Raw genomic sequence first — 21873 nt, 5'->3', positions numbered from 1 at the left:
CGTAAGTGGTAATATTGTGCTAAAGGTTATAGGTGATTTTTTTTTGGGGGGGGACAGAGTCTCACTGTCACCCAGGCTGGAGGGCAGTAGCTTGATCTTGGCTCACTGCAACCTCCACCTCCCGGGTTCAAGTGATTCTCCTGCCTCAGCCTCCTGAGTAGCTGGGATTACAGGTTTGTATCACCAGTGGGCCTGGCTAATTTTTGTAGTTTTAGTAGAGATGGGGTTTGACCACATTGGTCAAGCTGGTCTCGAACTTCTGACCTGTGATCTGCCTGCCTTGGCCTCCCAGTGTGCTGGGATTACAAGCAAGAGCCACCATCTACGGCCCCCCCATTTTTTTTTTTTTTAAAGAGATAGAGTCTTGCTGTGTTGCTGAGACTGAAGTGCAGTGGATATTTACAGATGCCGTAATTTTGCACTATAGCCTCAGACTCCTGGGCTCAAGTGATTCTCTTGCCTAAGCTTCCCTTGTAGCTAGGACTCCAGCATGTGCCACCTTGCCCAGCTCTGCAAGACAATTTTTAAAAGTTCTTGATTTCAAATTTTCACATTGTTTTCCAGAAGTGTTATAGCAATTTACACTCCAGTAATGAGAAAGTATATGTTATGATACCCTTGCCATCAAATATTTTTTCAAACCTTTGTTGCTTTATATTTTTTATTTATCAAATATTATACAGTAAAATTGTTTAAACTTTAAAAATAAATCATATATCTACTTTAAATATAGTTGATAAAGTTTTTATTAGAAAAATGAAATATTTTATTTTTAAGTGAAGGAAATTGAGTTGTAAGAGTATTTCTGTCTACTCAAACATAATTTAATACAAAATTAAACTTTGTAGTCATGAAAAATAGGGGCATATATTGAAGTTGATTACTGTGTTTTCTGCATAAACATTTGCATGCAGTTATACAAAAGGTCTTAATAATAATTACTTCTTCACAGTCGACCAGCAGTTGCATTAATTCGAAAGTTAATAGCTGTGCTAGAATCTATTGAACGTCTACCTCTCCATTTGTATGATACACCAGGATCCACATATAACCTCCAGGTAACCATAAAAAATGTAGTAGCTAGTATTGCTGAATGCATCTAGGAACAGTGTTAAACTTTTATTTAAAAAAAATTATTTTTTTTTCACGTTGGATTAAAATAAAAACAATTCTACTTAATCTTTTTTTTTTTTGAGATGGGGTTTTGCTCTTGTTGCCCAGGCTGGAGTGCAATGATGCGATCGCGGCTCACTGCAACATCCACCTCCCAAGTTCAAGCAATTCTCCTGCCTCAGCTTCTGAAGTAGCTGAGATTACAGGCATGCACCACCATGCCTGGCTAATTTTTTGTATTTTTAGTAGAGATGGGATTTCTCCATGTTTGCCAGGCTGGTCTTGAACTCCCGACCTCAGATCCACCCGCTTCGGCCTCCCAAAGTGCTGGGATTACAGGCGTGAGCCACCATGTCCAGCCCAATTCTACTTAATCTTTAAAGATTTTAGCTTAATGGCTTGAAGTCTATTTTGTTTTATCAAATCACTGGAAAATTATGCATTTATTCATTTAATATTTGTTAAAAGAATTATATTTCATAGATCATAAGTGGCAAAAGATATTTTATCTGTGGAAAAAGAGTAAAAGGTTTCTCTTATTCTATAATTATGAGTCAAGTTCTATCATAGTCCATTTGGGTTTCTGTAACAAAATTCCTTAGACAGTGAAGTTAATAAACAAAAATTCGTTGCTCACAATTCTGGCAGCTGAGATGTCCATTATCAAGGTGCCAGCAGATTTGGTGTCTGGTGAGGGCCTCTTCCTCTTAGATGGAACCTTCTAGCTGTGTCTTCAAATGGTAGATGGGATGAACGAGATCTCTCAGGCCTCTTGTATAAGGACACTAATCCCGTTCATGAGGGCAGAGCCCTTCCAAAGATTCCACCACCCAACACCACTGCACTGGGGATTAAGTTTTAACATATGAATTTTTGGGGGACATAGACATTTAGACCGTGGCACATCCCTTCTATATTGTAAACATAAGAAAAAATGTGAAGATATTTTAAGCATAATTTTTTTTCAGGTCTTTATGTCATTGGTTAGAGCCAGATTGGCCTAATTCCTATCAATTACCTGGTTTCATAGCCTGTTCTTTGCCTTCTCTCTTCCTTCCCATATGTTTTTTTTTTTTTTTTTTTTTTTTTGAGGTGGAGTTTCGCTCTTGTTACCCAGGCTGGAGTGCAATGGCGCGATCTCGGCTCACCGCAACCTCCGCCTCCTGGGTTCAGGCAATTCTCCTGCCTCAGCCTCCTGAGCAGCTGGGATTACAGGCACGCGCCACCATGCCCAGCTAATTTTTTGTATTTTTAGTAGAGACGGGGTTTCACCATGTTGACCAGGATGGTCTCGATCTCTCGACCTCGTGATCCACCCGCCTCGGCCTCCCAAAGTGCTGGGATTACAGGCTTGAGCCACCGCGCCCGGCCGTTTCCCATATGTTTTCATATATATTGTGTAACTTCCTATTTACATTCTCATTTATTCAATTATTCTTTTCTTTAGTAGCGGGGATCTAGATGCAAACAAACAATACATTTTAGTAATATCCTAGCCCAGAACTTTATCACATTTTTATGTGGGTTTCTTAGTGTTTCCTGGAAAGGCCTTCTGCTTTGAATTTTGCCTTTATCTAAATTATTCTGCATTCTACTGTGTGGAATAGTTTCTTTTAAATAATAGCCTTTATTTAGTGACTGAGGGTCTATATTTGTCAAAGCAATGCAAAGCTAAAAAAATTTGCCATACCTCTGAGAACCCAATACTGTTACCAATGCCACTAGACTTCCAGACTAGAGTCCTTATCTAGGGAGTTATACAGTGCGGTAGTTTTACCTGATATTCTATACGTAAAAGATGTAGAGGACTACTTTGTGTTTTGTTTCAGACAGAATGATAGGAGCAAGGGGGACTGTTTGGTCCATCGTTTTTAAGCTTTGTTCTTGGTAAGTGAATGAGTTGGAGATAAGTAAGTCTCAAGGACAGTGCACTGATGTCTTTTATTATGCATTTTTCACTTCAGGAGATTGTGTGAGATCCAAAGAGAGGAAGGCCAGGAATGTGCTCTCTGGTAATTTTGTTGTCTAAAACTACCGAAATGCACATATAAGTCTTTAATTGTTTTTATAGAAATTAAGATTTATACAGAAATGGAACTATGTAAAATTGCTAGTCCTATACTTGTTGCTTACTAAAATGTATTGGATTAAAAGCTGTTTTGCATCTTTTAAAGTTATCCTTTCATTATACTGGTTAAGTATTCCTTATCCAAAATGCTTGGAACCAGAAGTGTTTTGGATTTTATAATATTTTGTATTATACTTACTGGTTCAGCATTCCTAATCCAAAATCTGAAATGCTCCAGTGAGCATTTCCTTTGATCATCGTGTCAGTGCTCAGAAAGTTTCAGATTTTGGAGCATTTCAAGATTCCAGATTTTTAGATTAGGTATAGTTATTCTGTAGAATATATTCTAGCTTTAAAGGAGTAAGCTAATTAGCTACTTTTCAAAAACTTACCTGGAAAATTGTGAGTTATAAATTGAAGATACAATACTTTAAGAAGTTTTATAAGTTTATTTAAACTGTATATTTGAAGTTGGTCAGAAATTCTAGAAGTTAACTTTGTCTTTTTCTCGATAACCACTATAACTTACTCAGTGACTGTTTTATAAAAGAATTTTTTGTTTGTTTGTTTTCTTCTTCTTTTTGAGACCAGGTCTAGCTCTGTTGCCCAGGCTGGAGTGCGTCGTGATCATGGCTCACTGCACCCTCTGTGTCCCAGGCTCAGTCGATTCTCTCACCTTAGCCTCCCCAGTACTTGGAACTACAGGCACGCATGCTCAGCTAATTTTTTTTGTTTGTTTTAATATGTAGATATAAGTTCTTACTGTGTTGTCCAGGCTGGTCTTGAATTCCTAAGCACAAGTAATCCATCCTCTTGCCTCAGACTTCCAAAGTGCTAGGATTACAGGTCTGAGCCACCCGTGCCTGGCCTAAAGAATGTTTAATAGGCCGGGTGTGGTGGCTCATGCCTGTAATCCCAGCATTTTGGAAGGCCAAGGTGGGCGGATCACCTGAGGTCAGGAGTTTGAGACCAGCCAATATAGTGAAACCCATCTCTACTAAAAATACAAAAAATTAGCCGAGCGTGGTGGCATGTGCCTGTAATCTCAGCTACTTGGGAGGCTGAGGTAGGAGGATTGCTTGAAGCTGGGAGGCAGAGGTTGTAGTGAGCCAAGATCAATCCATGGCACTCCAGCCTGGTCGACAGGAGTGAGACTCCGTCTCAAAAATAGAAAAAGGGCCAGGCGCGGTGGCTCACTCCTGTAATCCCAGCACTTTGGGAGGCTGAGGCGGGCGGATCACAAGCTCAAGAGATCGAGACCATCCTGGCCAACATGGTGAAATCCCGTCTCTATTAAAAATACAAAAAATTAGCTGGGCATGGGTGGTAGGTGCCTATAAACCCAGCTACTCGGGAATCTGAGGCAGGATAATTGCTTGAACCCAGGAGGCAGAGGTTGCAGTGAGCCGAGATTGCGCCACTGCACTCTAGCCTGGCGCCAGAGTGAGACTCCGTCTCAATAAATAAATATATAATTTTTAAAAGAATGTTTGATAGAAAACAGATATTTGTTCATAATTCCACTATGTTTATACTTAATAAATCTCAGTTGTTTCAGGGTGTATCATTTTTTACAATTCTGAGAAAAATTCTGAGAAAAACCAAGACATTTTCTAAACTATTTTGATTGTTTTTGTGTAGATACTTACAAGGAGATTACGATTTCGGTTGGAACGTGCACCTGGTGAAACTGCATTGATCGACAGGACTGGCAGAATGTTAAAGATGGAACCTTTGGCTACAGTTGAATCTCTGGAACAGTACCTTTTGAAAATGGTGAGTTTCTGGCAAGGGCATGGTGAAATAAGCATTCTGAGCTGTGGTTTAGCCCTTTAGAACAGTAATTTGGGAAGTATATATCCAGAGTTATGATAATACACTTCGGCTTACTAATTCCATTTTTAGAACTGATTTTAATATAATCTTATGTAGACTATAAATGCTTTCTATATGAAGTTGTTTATTATTGTTTTGTACTATTGAACTCAAAAACCTTAATTCCAATCAATAAATGTTAAATAGATAATTACTCATATTAAAAATTTATTTTAATTGACAATTGTGTATGATAATTATTTCTATTAATTTGAATATTATATGACCATAAAAATGTAGAAAGACTAATGATCACAGAAAAATATTTTTGTACAGTATGATCAAGAATTTGTAATGGGCCGGGCGCGGTGGCTCACGCCTATAATCTCAGCACTTTTGGAGGCCCAGGCAGGTGGATCACACAAGAGATTGAGACCATCCTGGTCAACATGGTGAAACCCTGTCTCTACTAAAAATACAAAAATTAGCTGGGCATGGTGGCGCATACCTGTAGTCCCAGCTACTCGGGAGGCTGAGGCCAGAGAATTGCTTGAACCCAGGAGGCCGGAGGTTGCAGTGAGCCGAGATCGCGCCATTGCACTCCAGCCTGGGTAACAAGCAAAACTCCGTCTCAAAAAAAAAAATAGTTTGATTTATCCTATTCATTGAAATAATAAAATGAATAAATACTCTGTGATTATTAATCATGGGGTGCTTTGGTTGTGGGAATTTTTAGTTTTCTTTATATTTTTTGCATATTTTTAAACGAGCATTTGTTATAAGAACAATTCACATTAAAGAGATAGGAAAAAGGTAGGTAACATGCTTGAAAATAGCATTATTAAGGTGACTGTCTTTTATATTTTCTTTGGTTTAGGTAGCAAAACAGTGGTATGATTTTGACCGATCTTCGTTTGTTTTTGTTCGAAAATTAAGAGAAGGACAAAATTTTATATTTCGGCACCAGCATGATTTTGATGAAAATGGAATCATTTACTGGATTGGGACAAATGCAAAGTAAGTCAGTCATTCTACTTTAAGCTGGAGTGACCATATTCATCTGATAAAAGAATTCTAGGAAGTAGAATAAAATTATTAACACTGAGTATTCTGTGGCTTAAGGAATTTTGATTTGCAAGTAGAAGTTAAGATTATCTAAATTACTTTTTATGAGGAAAAAATGTCTAAATTCCTAATTTTAGAATTGTATATAATTTTAATTTAAAACCTTGTGAAAATGAATATATCTTAACATTAACATTAAGATTATCCGAATTACTTTTTTTGAGGAAAAAAATGTCTACATTCCTAATTTTAGAATTGTATACAATTTTAATTTAAAACCTTTTGAAAATAAATATATCTTAACATTAAGATTAACATTAAGATTATCCCAATTACTTTTTTTGAGGAAAAAAATGTCTAAATTCCTAATTGTAGAATTGTATATAATTTTAATTTAAAACCTTGTGAAAATGAATGTATCTTAACATTGTATTTAAAACTGTGAAAATGAAATTATCTTAATATTGTTATTTGCTAATTTTTCTTTATTTTTGTATAGAACTGCTTATGAATGGGTAAATCCAGCTGCCTATGGACTTGTAGTAGTAACGTCATCAGAAGGAAGAAATCTACCTTATGGCCGCTTGGAAGACATACTAAGTCGTGATAATTCAGCTTTAAATTGTCATAGCAATGATGATAAGAATGCCTGGTTTGCCATAGATCTGGGCCTCTGGGTGATACCATCAGCATATACACTTCGTCATGCTCGTGGTTATGGAAGGTCTGCATTGAGAAATTGGGTTTTCCAGGTATCCAAAGATGGACAGAACTGGACTTCTTTGTATACCCATGTCGATGACTGCAGTCTCAATGAACCAGGGTTAGTTGAGGAGTCTTTGCAAGTTGGAAAACTCAGTAAAGAGCTTTGTTTATTTTTATAATTTTACACTGTAGAGGTCTCTTCTTTGTGAAATATTGAAGCAAAATTTTCTTTCTAAAATCAAATCACTTGATACTCTAGGCATTAAAAGTTTGAAATAATGACTTGACTAAAACTTAGTCAAAAGGTTTAGATTAAATAGGAGAAAGCTCAGCTGAGTATATATTTTACACTGGATCTTAGCCAAATGGCTGAGAAGCTATGAATATTTATTTTAAAAGCCAGCTGTACATACACACACACACACACACACACACACACACGTATATATACATATATATACACACACATAACACACTCATAGAAACAAAAAAGTGAAATAGGCTTCCCATAAACTCTCCATATAATCATATAATTCTTAGTAATATTTAACAGTGGTTATTGCTGGCTGTAGAATTAAGGCTCACTTAAAATTTTTATCCTTAAATTTTATATATTGAACTAGTTTTTAAAAGACAAGTCAGTAACTTCTAAAAAGTTAGTTCTACTAAATATTAATTGTACATTTTGGCACATGTCAAGGGGTAAATTATGTACTTAAATTGCTTTTGGCATTGGATCTGGTATTAGGACATTCTTAACGTTAGGATTAATAGATGATGTTTTTACTCCTTTCAAGCTTTGAAGACAAAATATTAATACTATATTTAAAAGCTTGCAAAAAATTTTAAGTTTTTTTTTCTGTCATAAGAGAATTTCTCTTACTCTTTGTAAGCCATGTTTTTTTTTTTTTTTTTAAAAGAGAATGGGGTCTCGTTATGTTGGCTGCTCTCTAACTCCTGGGCTCGAGTGATTCCCCTCACCTCAGCTACTCAAGTAGCTGAGACAATAGGGGCATGCCACTGCACCCAGCGTTTTGTCTTTTATCTTTGAATTATATTAATCATAAATCATTAATGTTATGAATCAAATCAATATCGTACATTTAAACATTTCATTTTTAACTTGTTTTCTTAACTCCTTTTTCCCCTTGATTTCTTGATTCTTGTAATGAACTGTTGAGTGAATATGAAAGTTAGTTTCTTTTTTCTTTTTTTTTTCCTTGGAGACAAAGTTTTGTTCTTGTTTCCCAGGCTTGAGCACAATGGTGCAATCTCAGCTCACTGCAACCTGTGCCTTCCAGTTTCAAGCAATGCTCCTGCCTCAGCCTCCTGAGTAGCTGGGATTACAGGCACCAGCCACCACACCCAGCTAATTTTTGTATTTTTAGTAGAGACGGGGTTTCATCATGTTGGTCAGGCTGGTCAAACTCCTGACCTTAGGTGACCCACCCACCTCTGCTGCCCAAGTGCTGGGATTACAAGTATGAGCCACTGCCCCCACCTGGCAAGTTAATTTTTTCTGCAGGTCTCTGTTATATAAAAAAATCTTCTCTATCTTGAGTCATCTTTTTCATCTGTTTTAAAATATTACATAATTTTTTTCTCTAACATATTAACAGGTCAACTGCAACTTGGCCTCTTGATACACCAAAGGATGAGAAACAAGGGTGGAGACATGTGAGAATTAAACAGATGGGGAAAAATGCCAGTGGACAAACACACTACCTCTCACTATCTGGATTTGAACTTTATGGCACTGTAAATGGAGTATGTGAAGATCAGCTAGGTAAAGAGATGATAAGACGCTTTTCTAACTTACTAAAACAATTACTTTTGTAAAAAGTGATTTGGTTTTTATTTCTCTAATTTCTATCTGATAGGGAAAGCAGCTAAAGAAGCAGAAGCTAATCTTCGACGACAGAGACGTTTAGTACGCTCCCAAGTTCTGAAATACATGGTTCCAGGAGCTCGTGTTATCAGAGGCCTGGATTGGAAATGGCGAGATCAGGATGGCAGCCCACAGGGAGAAGGCACTGTCACAGGAGAACTACACAATGGTGAGTAGGTGCTCTGCACTATTGTGTAGAAAACTGGTAGGTAAATTTTTTTCTTTTATCTTGAAATAATTTATAAATTGCATAAATGTATGAGCACTATTCAGAAGAACTGTTGATATCACATTATAAATGGAAAATGTAAAGGAAATAAGGGAAAATTTTAAGTTCATGGGTTTTGACTAGAAACTTACTGGTAATATTTTGGGAAGTGATCAAACTTTGTGTAAGTTGAGTATCTTCAAGACACACTTCGGTTTTTTTCCCTAGTTTATTATTCTCAAGCTTACTGTGAGTTTTATTTTAATTTATTTATTTAAGTCTCTTATGCTTTATTTTGTTAGTCTCAGAGGAATCAGGCAGTAATTTTTATGGTATCATAAATCATGTAGAAAAAAAGGATTAGCATTTTTACTTATTATTTTTTAATAAGGCATGGAATAAGAAACATCGTCTCTTTATCTGTTAGTAGTTTATTATTGTTTCAAAATGTTTCTCAGCATACCTGCTTTTTTGGGAGTTTGAATTTTCATGTTTTGTAAATGTTGCTATGTGAATCAAGTTTCTTTGATGCTGCACAGTTTACCAAAGTCATCAACTTAATAAATTGCTATTAACTTCAAAGTAACTATAGTGGCTAATTGTTTTCTTCAATCTATGAGGCTGATTTATTAGCACATAATTTGCCTCGTCAGCCAGCCGTGGGTTTGTTTTCATCAATTTTGTATCAGTTTTTAGCATTAAAAAATAAAATGTTTATATTCTCAACTTATACCACATATTTAAAGAACTAGGGTAAATATGACAGTGCTTAGGAGAATGACATTTAATTTCATCTTTTATGTGGTAAAGACATTTATTTGTTGAAATAAACTCTGTTTATATAGCTTTTAAGATTCTATTCCTTGAATTGTTTTACTGCCAAACATATTTAGGTAGTTTCATTCCCTAATTACAAAGCATTGTAATCCAAACAGGTTTACAGTGACCTAAAATTCATAAATACCAGTAATAGTTGAGATGTCAGTTGTACCATTCAACTCAGAAATTTCACATTTTCTTGTTTTTAGGAATCTTGGTGATTCTTATTAAAAAGTTACTATTCTATTTCCTGTAACTGTTTTGGCCTTGAAGTATGTGTCTTGATAGGAAGAGGCTGGTTAGAGACATGTGAATGCAGTTCTTTTTTCTTGGGATGGAGTCAGTTGAAGCAGTTGCATAGAGAAATTAGAATCTTTTTTTCCCCCAAGATATAATGGGACAAAAATTTTAATACAACCACTAGTCTTCACAAAATAATTTTAATACTTTGCGCTTGGAGCAGCAGCATCTTACACTGTGTTGTTCCTATACACACATAAGCGTTTTATTGAAGTACAAATGTTAAAAGCAGAGTAACTTAAGCAATTGCCTATACAAAGGTAAATGGACACTGTAGGTTATTTTTATTCTTGAATCATTTTGCTGCATAGTACATTGCAATTACATGTCAGTATAATGTTACTGATATATATAATACATTTGAACTGTGAGGTGTGGCACCTCCCTATGAGAGAGTGCTAACTTGTAAACCTGAATATTTTGAGTGATTATTATTATTATTAGCTGCCACAGATGGGAAAAAAAATCTAGCATAGAATCTTAATTTCAGAGTTTAGCATTCAAGAAAGGCCTATTTTTGCTGATCTGACAAATGTAGAAATTTAGTTTTGGCTAACCAACATGGCTGTTCCCATCAAGTTATGCCTTTCAGTCTCTATGTCAAAGAGGGTTCTTAGCTTTCAAATGCTTACCCCAACCATTTCTAATGATGGCTAGTCATTACTGACTCTACTTTTTTTTTTTTTTTTTTTTTTTGATCTGTCTTTTGAGTATAGAAGGAGTTGAGAGAGTATTTTTTTGGACCAATTAATACAATACAAAAGTCATTTTTATTGAGTTTGGGATATGTTTTTAAACCTTTTTGTTTTCTCACACATTTCTGTGTAGCAGAAGAGATAGTTAAATGTTGGTTCTTCAGAGATTTTTTCAGCATACAGAAAAAAATAGAGGCAATTGAAAAATCTAAACTACTTATATAGATTTGGGGCAATTACTTTTCCTTTCAAAGAACACCTATGCAGATAATCCCCACAGGTAATTCAATATTATTTCCCTCTAGAGTGCCATCATAAACATATATGAACTTGGTATGTGTGTGTGTGGGCATCTGAGTGTGTGGATGGGTGCGTATGTGAGCTTGGGCCCCTTTTATGTGTGAGTAAGAACTTTATAAAGGCTTGTTATACTTTAATAAAGATGCTTTTTTATATCTTATGTTTTTCCCTGAAATAGCTTATAACACTAAAATAAGCTTGTAAAATTTCTATTAATTTCCTTTTAACAGACAATTTTTTTTGCTTTTGGAAGTTAATTACCTTTTTAAAAAAACAATAAGTATTATTTTTCAACTACAAGTAAATATATAGATTGAATATCATTATGCTCATTAGTTCTGTACATGTTATTAGCTTTAGCACAGTTTCTAATAAAAGGACTCAGTATGCTCTTTAAATTTTCTTTAGAATTTTCTGTGCTTATTCAAATTTATTGAACTTAATTATTTAATACAAGAGAACCAAGGAACCACTGAACTTTGAGAACACAACCGAAATGCTAACTTTAGTGTTTTATTTGAGCTAGCCCAAATTAATGGTGAGAAATTAACAGTAAGCTGGCATGTTTTTCTAGAAAGAACATTTGACCACACATAATTATCTTTAGCAATTTAAAAACTTTTACTTAGATTCTGTTTACTTGCTCAAGTGGCAGTATTTTACCATGTATATCAGTCTTAAAATTCTTAAACAGTTCTTCCATTTAAGAAGTAACCAAGCCAGGTGCAGTGGCTCACATCTGAAACCTCAGTTACTCAGGAGGCTGAGATGGGAGGATCGTTTAAGCCCAGGAGTTCAAGACTAGCATGGGCAGCATAGCAAGACCTCATCTCTAAAAATCGATAATTTTAAAAATGAAAAATAACCCAGTAGATTTAAACATAACCCTTAACATTGCTTTTAAATGTCATAGACGGAATAGTTCAGAAATAAGGGAAATAAAAGGAAGAACTTTAAACACTTCCCAGAAACCTTGTATATAGTACATATTTCTTGTCCTTAACATATTTTTTTATCATGAGAGTTAAATAATACAGACTTTCAGATAGCTAGTCATATAGTCAAATAATTGAGTCCAAAAATTTGCATATATTTTAGTTGGCAGACCTTGATTGACTATAGAAATTCAGAAAAGGACAGCACTGATTAAAAACTGATCCCATATTGTGGAGCTACTGTCTGACACGCTCCTATCTGCTTTCTGCTGGGTCTCACAAACTCCTGTCCCTTTCCAGGCTGGATTGATGTCACCTGGGATGCTGGTGGCTCAAACTCTTACCGTATGGGCGCAGAAGGAAAATTTGACCTCAAGCTTGCACCAGGGTACGACCCTGATACAGTGGCATCACCCAAACCTGTTTCATCCACTGTTTCAGGCACAACGCAATCATGGAGCAGCTTGGTGAAAAACAACTGTCCAGACAAGACATCTGTTGCTGCAGGCTCCTCAAGTAGAAAAGGAAGCAGCAGTTCTGTGTGTAGCGTGGCCAGTAGCAGCGACATCAGCTTGGGTTCGACCAAAACGGAACGGAGATCAGAAATTGTAATGGAACACAGTATAGTTTCAGGAGCTGATGTCCATGAACCAATTGTTGTTCTTTCATCTGCTGAAAACGTCCCTCAAACAGAAGTAGGGTCATCTTCCAGTGCAAGCACCAGCACCTTAACAGCGGAAACGGGAAGTGAAAATGCTGAAAGGAAGTTAGGCCCTGATAGTTCTGTTCGTACTCCTGGGGAGTCTAGTGCAATATCCATGGGAATTGTCAGTGTTAGTTCTCCTGATGTTAGTTCAGTATCTGAATTGACTAATAAAGAAGCAGCTTCACAACGACCTCTTAGCTCTTCAGCAAGTAACAGACTGTCAGTGAGTTCTTTGTTGGCTGCTGGGGCCCCTATGAGCTCTAGTGCAAGTGTACCTAACCTGTCCTCAAGAGAAACATCTAGCTTGGAGAGTTTTGTAAGGAGAGTGGCAAACATAGCACGGACTAATGCCACGAACAACATGAATCTAAGCCGAAGCAGCAGTGATAACAACACTAATACTTTGGGGAGGAATGTGATGAGCACAGCAAGTAAGTGAGCTTTTCCTTCTGGAACCCAATGCTTTTTCCACTTGGAGGGATGCAAAGTAGGGTCTCTTGTTCTGGCTGCAGTTTTTAACTAGATCATTAACCATATTAGATAAAGCTACATCAAATTTAGCGCTTCAGGAATATGAAGTTAAGTTCTCTCGAATCATAATATTTTAAGAATTCAGATTAGGTATGATAAAGAGCCTCTTATTCTAGAAGGATAAAACAATACTTCTGATTTTCACTCCATGATAAATCAAGCAAAGTTACACGAGGAAATAGATGACTATTAAATATTATCATAGTACAGTGAAAGAATCATATGAGTATAGCTTTTATTTAGACTCTACATTGATCTTAGTTTCTTAAATTCAAATTCCAATCTAAGCTGCTAACAGGTAAAAGTAATTCCCTTGGAAAATACATAGGGAATTATTTAATTGCTTGTTTCATTTCTTTAAAAACGTTAGGCATAATATTTAAAAATAGTGCTATGAAAAAGAATTTTTAGTTGGATTTCAGTTGGGTTCCCAAAGTTGTTGCTTTTCAGGAACCATTTAATTATTAGTGTGTTTTATGATCTCACTCTTTAAAAAATATAAAACTTAGTTTTTCTGAGGTTTCTACAGTCTCACCTATTTTTACTGATTTGCTTCATTTTTATCTTTAGCTTCTCCTCTTATGGGTGCTCAGAGTTTCCCTAATTTGACCACACCTGGTACCACATCAACAGTGACTATGTCAACATCCAGTGTTACTAGCAGCAGCAATGTAGCTACAGCAACTACAGTTTTATCAGTTGGTCAATCATTAAGTAATACTTTAACCACCAGCCTCACATCAACCTCCAGTGAGAGTGACACAGGTCAGGAAGCAGAATATTCCTTATATGGTAAGTTATAATTTAAAATCAAAGTATTTAGATACTTAGATAATGATGCTTTTATTAATGTTTTCTCCTGGGATATTTTTAAACTTTTCTTTAAAGATATAAATATGGAATCTTTGGGCCAGGCATGGTAGCTCACGCCTATAATCCCAGCACTTTGGGAGGCTGAGGCAGGTAGATTACTTGAGGTCAGGAGTTTGAGACAAGCCTGACCAATATGGTGAAACCCGGTCTCTACTAAAAATACAAAAGAAAATTAGTGAGGCGTGGTGGCACATGCCTGTAATCCCAGCTACTCAGGAGGCTGAGGCAGGAGAATCGCTTGAAGCTCTTGAGGCGGAGGTTGCACTAAGCCAACATTGTGCCATTTGCACTCCAGCCTGGGCAACAGAGTGAGACTCTGTCTTGAAAAAAAAAGAAAAAAGAAAAAAAAAGTTAGAGCTACTGGTTGGTTTTTGAATTTTATTGTTAGGTTTGACTAGACTTAATTTAGTGTTAGGTGATGAAATTTTTTTAAATATAATTTTTACTTTATATTCGGGATACATGTGCAGGTTTGTTACAGGGGTATTTTGCATGATGTTGAGATTTGGACTTCTGTTGATCTTGTCACTCAGATAGTGAACATAGTACCCAATAGGAAGTTTTTCAACCTTTGTCCACTCCTGCACTCCTTTTGGAGTTGCTAGTATCTACTGTTCCCATCTTGATGTCCATGTGTACCCAAGATTTAGCTCCTATTTATAAGTCAGAACATATGATAGAAGGTTTTCTTTTTTATATTCTTTTTTTTTTTGAGACGGAGTTTCACTCTTGTTACCCAGGCTGGAGTGCAATGGCGCGATCTCGGCTCACCGCAACCTCCGCCTCCTGGGTTCAAGCAATTCTCCTGCCTCAGCCTCCTGAGTAGCTGGGATTACAGGCACGTGCCACCATGCCCAGCTAATTTTTTGTATCTTTAGTAGAGACAGGGTTTCACCATGTTGACCAGGATGGTCTCGATCTCTTGACCTCGTGATCCACCCGCCTCAGCCTCCCAAAGTGCTGGGATTACAGGCTTGAGCCACCGCGCCCGGCTTCTTTTTTATATTCTTAAAGCTGGTAGACTGTTTGAAGACTGATCGGGTGAAGGATCAGAATAACATCAGTCTTATACCATCTGTATATGCAGTGCAAACTTTTACTGTGTTTTGTGGGTTTTTTCTTACAACAGGCATGAGTGCCACACCGTGTTGTGTTTTGAGAGACATTTCATTCTATGATGTGGCCAAATCTCTGAAATACAGAGCATTTTAATGCTGGTAAAAAAGGGAAGATGAGAAAAAAAGTGGACATCTGTCAGTTGTAACATATCAGAGATAGAATTTCAATATATGAATATATATAGATTATGTTCTTTAAAAGATAAATCCAAGTGGAATTGGTTTATTTTGCATACCACCGCCTCATGTTAATCACAGGGTGGCTCCTTACAAGTATTAAAGGGTAACATATTTTATCAAATTTAAGATGTTGTTGATTGTAAGACACTTTTTTTTTAAGTCTAAAGTTAAAAACATTGCCTTTTATTCTGACTTGCCATTGATTGTAAGATACATTCTGATTTCAGAGCATTACAATGTTTTAAAAATGTAGCCCTTTCAACCTGAGAAAATCATTTACAAAAAAAAAAAATGTGTACCTTAGAAACTAACTAAATATAATGGCAGGACTCTTCTACTGTCCATCCAGTAAAAGGTACTGAATATTTAGTCCTGTGTAATTATTGGACTAAAAACCATTTGGTTCAGTGGTCTACAGGTTTAAGTTTCTGAGTAATGATAAATTGTCTTCTGGGTGATCTTTAGGAATATGAAGTATTTTGTTTTTTATCCTTTGTGCAATTCCAATAGTATATTTGACTTTTTTCTCCCAATCTAGTAAAAACTTCTGTTTTAATCCCTTAAGTCCTCATTTTTTCAGTTTTTATGAAGAATAGTTTGTGAGCATCTTCATTTATGCAGGCCAATGTAATTTGACCCAGTCTCCATTGAAGGCAAGAGATCCTAAGAATGAAGGAGATAAAAATGATTCAAGTTTTTTTGAACTTCCTTATGTGCTAGATAGTGTGGATAATATGAAAGATGATGACACATACGTTATTCCATAGTAAATAGGCATTATCTTAAGTAGTCATTGTTTTTAAGTAACCTGCCAGGTCACGTAGCCAAGCCCAGCTTTTCACTGATTGACTTAATTCTGTTTTTCCTCAATAGATTTTTTTTTTTTTTTGGAGACGGAGTCTTGCTCTGTCACCAGGCTGGAGTGCAGTGTCACAATCTCAGCTCACTGCAACCTCTGCCTTCTAGGTTCAAGTAGTTCTTCCACCTCAGCCTCCGGAGTAGCTGGGACCACAGGCATGTGCCACCAGGCCCGGCTAATTTCTTTGTATTTTTAGTAGGGACGGGGTTTCACCATGTTGGCCAGGATGGTCTCCATCTCGTGATCCACCCACCTCGGCCTCCCAAAGTGCTGGGATTACAGGTGTGAACCACCGCGCCTGGCCAAGATTTTTTTTTTTTTTTGGAGACAGAGTCTCACTCTGTCACCCAGGCAAGAGTGCAGTGTCGCGATCTCAGCTCACTGCAGCCTCCGCCTCCCAGGTTCAAGTGATTTTTCCTACCTCAGCCTCCTGAGTAGCTGTGACTATAGGCACGTGCCACCACCCTGCACCCTAGCTGTTTTTTTTGTATTTTTAGTAGAGACGATGGTTCACCAAATTGGCCAGGATGGTCTCGATCTCCTGACCTTGTGATCCACCTGGCTCAGCCTCCCAAAGTGCTGGGATTACAGGGGTGAGCCACCGCGCCTGTCTTCCTCATAAGATCCTTTACAGATTATACTTATATATTCATTTGTTTACTTATTAAATGTGTCCCTCCCTGTGAGTTTCATGGGGACTAAGACCATGTCTTTGTTTACAACTTCATATACCTGGTGCCTAACACAGTTCTTGGCACATAGTATATACTTAGTAAGTATTTGTTGGAGGAATGAGTAACTCCAAAATGTTCTCTTTTCTGCCATGTTCTGTTTCCTTTGACTTATTCAGAGAATGATGATAGGGTTTTGTTTTGTTTTTAAAGATAGTCCACATGGTTATCCTTTTATATTATGATAACTGTAATTCAGGTTTAGTTTATGGTTGTCCTTTTCCCTTGTTTTTGCCGTGCTTGTGTCAGTACTCATCTTGTATATGTTGACAGAAGGCAACACTTGTCCCTTTTGGATTTTACTTTGTTTTGTAAAAACCTAAAAGGCAGAGTTCCGTTGTTATGCTTTGTTAATTGTGTTGACATAAGGTTGTCGGTTTTGTTCTCAAGATTTCCTTGATAGCTGCCGTGCCAGTACTCTGTTGGCTGAGCTCGATGATGATGAGGACTTACCTGAGCCAGATGAGGAAGATGATGAGAATGAAGATGACAATCAGGAGGACCAAGAATACGAGGAGGTTATGGTAGAGAGTGTACCCTATTCTCTTCACAAAGATAGGATGTTAATAATTGAAATGAAGAAAGGAAAAGCTGAGTCATAATCATACTTTGAAGCAAGGAAATGTGGCACCTATATTAAAAAATATGGTTAATTAAGAAAAGCCATTTTAATCTGAGCATTTATGATTCTCCATTTAAAGAATATAAGTTGCTTACGTTTGAAAAATGTTAGAATGTCACATATTGATGTTTTAAAAGGCTTAACGGTGTGAAATTAGGCTGGGAATAGTGGCTCCTGCCTGTAGTCCCACACTTTGACTCTTGTAGTCCTGGCTACTTGGGAGGCTGAGGTAGAAAACCACTTGGGTCTAGGAGTTCCAGGCTGCAGTGAGCTATAATTACATCAGTGCACTCCAGCCTGAGCCACAGAACGCGTCCCTGACACACACACACACACACACACACACACACACACATGCACGCGCGCACACACACACACACACACACACACACCTTGACACCCCCAACCCCCCACCTCAGCCTGAGCCACAGAATGAGACCCTGTCTCTTTCTCGCTCTGACACACACAGACACGCACGCACGCACGCTATAATTGCGTCACTGCACTCCAGCCTGAGCCACAGGCTCTCTGCACCACCACGCCACACACCAGCTGCTCAAGAGGCTAAAGTAGAAAGATTATTTGGACCCAGGAGTTGGTTTTTAGTACCCTTCGTTTTGCAAGCAGGGTCCATCTTTTTTCTCATTATTTGTCACATGAAGGAATGAAATAGAGGCATTAAAAAAAAAAATTCACTCTTATCAAAAAGTTGTCCGTCTGTTTTCTCATTAATTATCACATGAAGGAATGAAGTAGAGGCATTAAAAGATAATAATAATTTGCCCTTATCATGAGAGTTAAGCAGAAGAGTGGGGACTCAAGCCTAGGCAATGTGATCCAGAACTCTCAATATTTAATCACTAGGATTGTCTTCTAATTGAAAGTTGTGCCTTAAAAATACCCTTTATTGTAACTAACTGTATACTTAAATTTTCTCTTTATAAAATGTTACTAGATTTCAAAAGGATAAGTTGAGTTTTAATGGGGTAAAGAAATTTTAAAAATGCCTTTAGTATATGGTCGGTAAGAAAACACAATAGCATATTTCTTATGAAAGAGGTTAGTATAAAATGTATGATGAATTTAAAACATTGAACACATAACTTTTCTGAAGATGGCTAATGAAAAAGTTTTCAGTGACACTTGTTAATAGAGGTTAATATTTTCAGGTCATGGCTGAAAGGGGGCATATGGGTCAAATAATTAGACATGTATCTCTTGACATTGTTTTGTTTTAGATTCTGAGACGCCCATCTTTGCAACGTCGAGCTGGCTCCCGCTCTGATGTAACGCATCATGCTGTTACCTCGCAGCTACCACAGGTACCTGCTGGAGCAGGGAGCCGACCTATTGGGGAGCAGGTAATATCTTCATGTTTATCTTCCCTACTATATATGTTTTTTCTCCTTTCATAGTAAAACACCAACCAAAATACCTACAAAAATGTGCATTGTGGAAGGGGTGAGAGGAGGGAGCTACCAAACAGTTACAAAAAGAAACTTCCCCTACTGTGTGGGTGCCATATTCCATATAGAATCCATGATTGCTGTGACATAATGCATGCAGGAGTTTAATGCTTGAAACCCCTTTATTTTGGCCTTTGGGTAACAGTAAAAATTTATTAAAATGATTAATATATAGTCTCTAGGAGTTGTAGTTTTAGTAGTAGTAGCAGATGTGGTAGTAGATGCAGTAACAGTAGTTTATTAGTAGCTAACACTTACTGATCACTAATTAAGTGCTAGAGTTGTTTTTGTTTTTGAGACATGATTTTGCTTCATTACCTAGACTGGTCTCGAACTCCTGGGCTCAAGCGATCCACCCACGTTGGCCTCTCAAAGTGCTTAGGATTATAGGCATGAGTCACTGTGCCTGGCTGGCATAGTTCTTAATACTTAATGTATATTAACTAATTCTTTGCAACAGCCTTTTAAGGGTTATTATTGGCCCTAATTTTCAGATGAAGTAATTGCTAAAGGTCACACATTTAATAGTAGTTTTGGGTTGGGTGCAGTAGCTCAAGCCTGTAATCTCAGCACTTCGGGAGGCCGAGGTGAGTGGATCACCTGCTCAGGAGTTAAAGACCAGCCTGGCCAACATGATGAAACTCTGTCTCTACTAAAAATGCAGAACTTACTGGGTGCGGTGGCAGGTGCCTGTAATCTCAGCTTCTAGGGAGGCTGAGGCAGAAGAATCGCTTGAACCTAGGAGGCGGAGGTTGCAGTGAGCCAGGATCATGCCACTGCAATCCAGCCTGGACAACAGAGTAAGACCTTGTCTCCAAAAAAAACAAAACAAAACAAAAAAAAGTAGTTTTGGTTCCAGGATGCAAACCCAAATATTCTGGAACCAGAGCTGTCAAATGTCAATTTGTTTTAGTTAAGTGTTTTAACCAAGGGGTTATGCATGTGCATGTGTGTACTGACATGCTATCTGCCTCATAGTAACTTAAAGCAACTCCCCAGCATTTTATTTGATATGTATGTAATTCAGTATGAAGTGCAATTTACATTTTAAAAACCAACTTATTTTACAATATTTATAGGTTCATAGGAGGTTGCAAAAATACTTCAGAGAGGTCTTATGTGCCCTTTACCTAATTTTTCCCATTGACTAGTTTCATATTACCTAATTTTAGTGCAGTAACAAAGCTAGGAGATTGATAGTGTTTGTGAATGGTTGTTATTTGATGACGTGTAGATTTGTATAACCATCCCTGATGCAACTTTGGGTAAACTGAAATGATTAAGAAGTGTATGTATCTGTACATGTTTAGGTTAGCTCATTTTGGGTTTAAGAAATACGGCCAAGGAAATGCAGTAGTTCTAAGGAACTAATACATTGTTTTGCAACAGTGAAATTTTGCATCTTATGATGTTTGACTGTGTGTGAAATTTTATTTTGATAGGAAGAAGAAGAGTACGAAACTAAAGGAGGACGCCGGAGAACATGGGATGATGATTATGTGCTAAAGAGACAGTTTTCTGCATTGGTTCCTGCTTTTGATCCTAGACCTGGTCGTACTAATGTTCAGCAGACAACTGATTTAGAAATACCACCTCCAGGTATAGGATGTTTTGGTTTTGTGAATTAATTTGAATAGATACTACATCAGATAGTTAAATATAGTTTGAAAAGTAAGGTGCTGCTTGTGTATGCATGTTATAAAAAATTTTTTTTAGGCTTCTGTATGCAGGTTATAAAAATATTTTTTTAGTCAGCCACAAATTATTTAAAAAGTACAAGTTTTTTTAAAGGAGCAAATTACAAATTATTTCAAATTTTAAAAACCAGCATATTGTATTTGTGCAATTTTTAAAGCAAAGTCCCATTTAAAGGTGGGAAATTTTTATTGTATTTTCTACTGGATCAAAATTCCTAAGGATTTATTCCTCTCAACTTTGAAAGGCTGTCCAGTGGTTACAGTTATGCCTTCTAGAGTCAGTTGGCGTGGGTGACAACCTTATACCTTACAACTCTATTATAGAATGTGGTAGGCATACTAATTCTACCCCAAAAACATTCAGGTTCTAACCTGTGGAACTTATGAATGTATTATCACAGCAGGCAAAAGTGATTTTTGCAGATTTAATTAGGGCTCTTGAGAAGGGGAGATTATTCTGGATCATCCAAGCGGACACAGTGGACAAGAGGGAGGAGTCAGAGAAGGACATGTGACTAAGGAAACAGGAGTCAGAGTGATGACGGCAGTGACCCAAGGAATGTGGGCAGCCCCTTGGTGCTAGAAAAGGCAAGGAAACAGATTCTCCTTTAGAGCCTCTAGAAAGAATGAAGCCCTGCAAATCCGTTTTAGGCATTTGACCTCTAGAACTGTGAGATAGTAAATTTGTGGTGGGTTTTTTTTTGTTGTTGTTGTTCTTTTTTTTGTTTGTGTTTTTGTTTTTTTGAGATGGAGTCTTGTTCTGTTGCCCAAGCTGGAGTGCAATGGCACAGTCCAGCTCAGTGCAAGCTCCAACCCCTGGGTTCAAAGAATTCCCCTGCCTCTGCCTCTTGAGTGTTTGGGATTACAGGCACACACCTACATGGCCAGCTAATTTTTTTTGTTTGAAATGGAGTCTCGCTCTGTTGCCCAGGCTAGAGTGCAGTGGCATAATCTCAGCTCACTGCAACCTCCCGAGTTCAAGGGAGTCTCCTGCCTCAGCCTCCTGAATAGCTGGGATTACAGGCACTCGCCACCACACCTGACTAATTTTTGTATTTTTAGTAGAGACATGGTTTCACCATGTTGGCCAGGCTGGTCTCGAACTTCTGACCTCACCCACCCTACCTCAGCCTCCCAAAGTGCTGGGATTATAGGCATGAGCTATTGCACCTGGCCAAT

At 37.4% G+C, this 21873-nt stretch overlaps 1 protein-coding gene across 23 annotated transcripts in view; it reads left to right on the top strand.

Moving 5' to 3' along the window:
* HECTD1 (HECT domain E3 ubiquitin protein ligase 1) overlaps positions 1–21873 on the top strand; it is a 96967-nt gene that overhangs the window by 57993 nt on the left and 17101 nt on the right. For 7 of the 23 annotated variants that reach the window (XM_010334964.3, XM_039469459.2, XM_074393294.1 and 4 more), the window contains 11 exons: positions 953–1058; positions 4823–4957; positions 5874–6013; positions 6561–6884; positions 8386–8552; positions 8647–8823; positions 12212–13048; positions 13719–13940; positions 17300–17433; positions 18770–18892; positions 20440–20596. In XM_010334964.3, the coding sequence (XP_010333266.1) occupies positions 953–1058; positions 4823–4957; positions 5874–6013; positions 6561–6884; positions 8386–8552; positions 8647–8823; positions 12212–13048; positions 13719–13940; positions 17300–17433; positions 18770–18892; positions 20440–20596 (2522 nt within the window). The remainder of the gene's footprint in view (positions 1–952; positions 1059–4822; positions 4958–5873; positions 6014–6560; positions 6885–8385; positions 8553–8646; positions 8824–12211; positions 13049–13718; positions 13941–17299; positions 17434–18769; positions 18893–20439; positions 20597–21873) is intronic. The other 16 variants (XM_074393292.1, XM_074393299.1, XM_074393291.1 and 13 more) reach the window with 5 other exon arrangements.

Source organism: Saimiri boliviensis, chromosome 2 (genome assembly GCF_048565385.1).
Source record: "Saimiri boliviensis isolate mSaiBol1 chromosome 2, mSaiBol1.pri, whole genome shotgun sequence".
In the NCBI taxonomy this organism is placed as follows: Eukaryota; Metazoa; Chordata; class Mammalia; order Primates; family Cebidae; genus Saimiri; species Saimiri boliviensis.
Note: the sequence above shows the minus strand (reverse complement) of the source record. Positions and strands in the feature narration are given on the sequence as shown.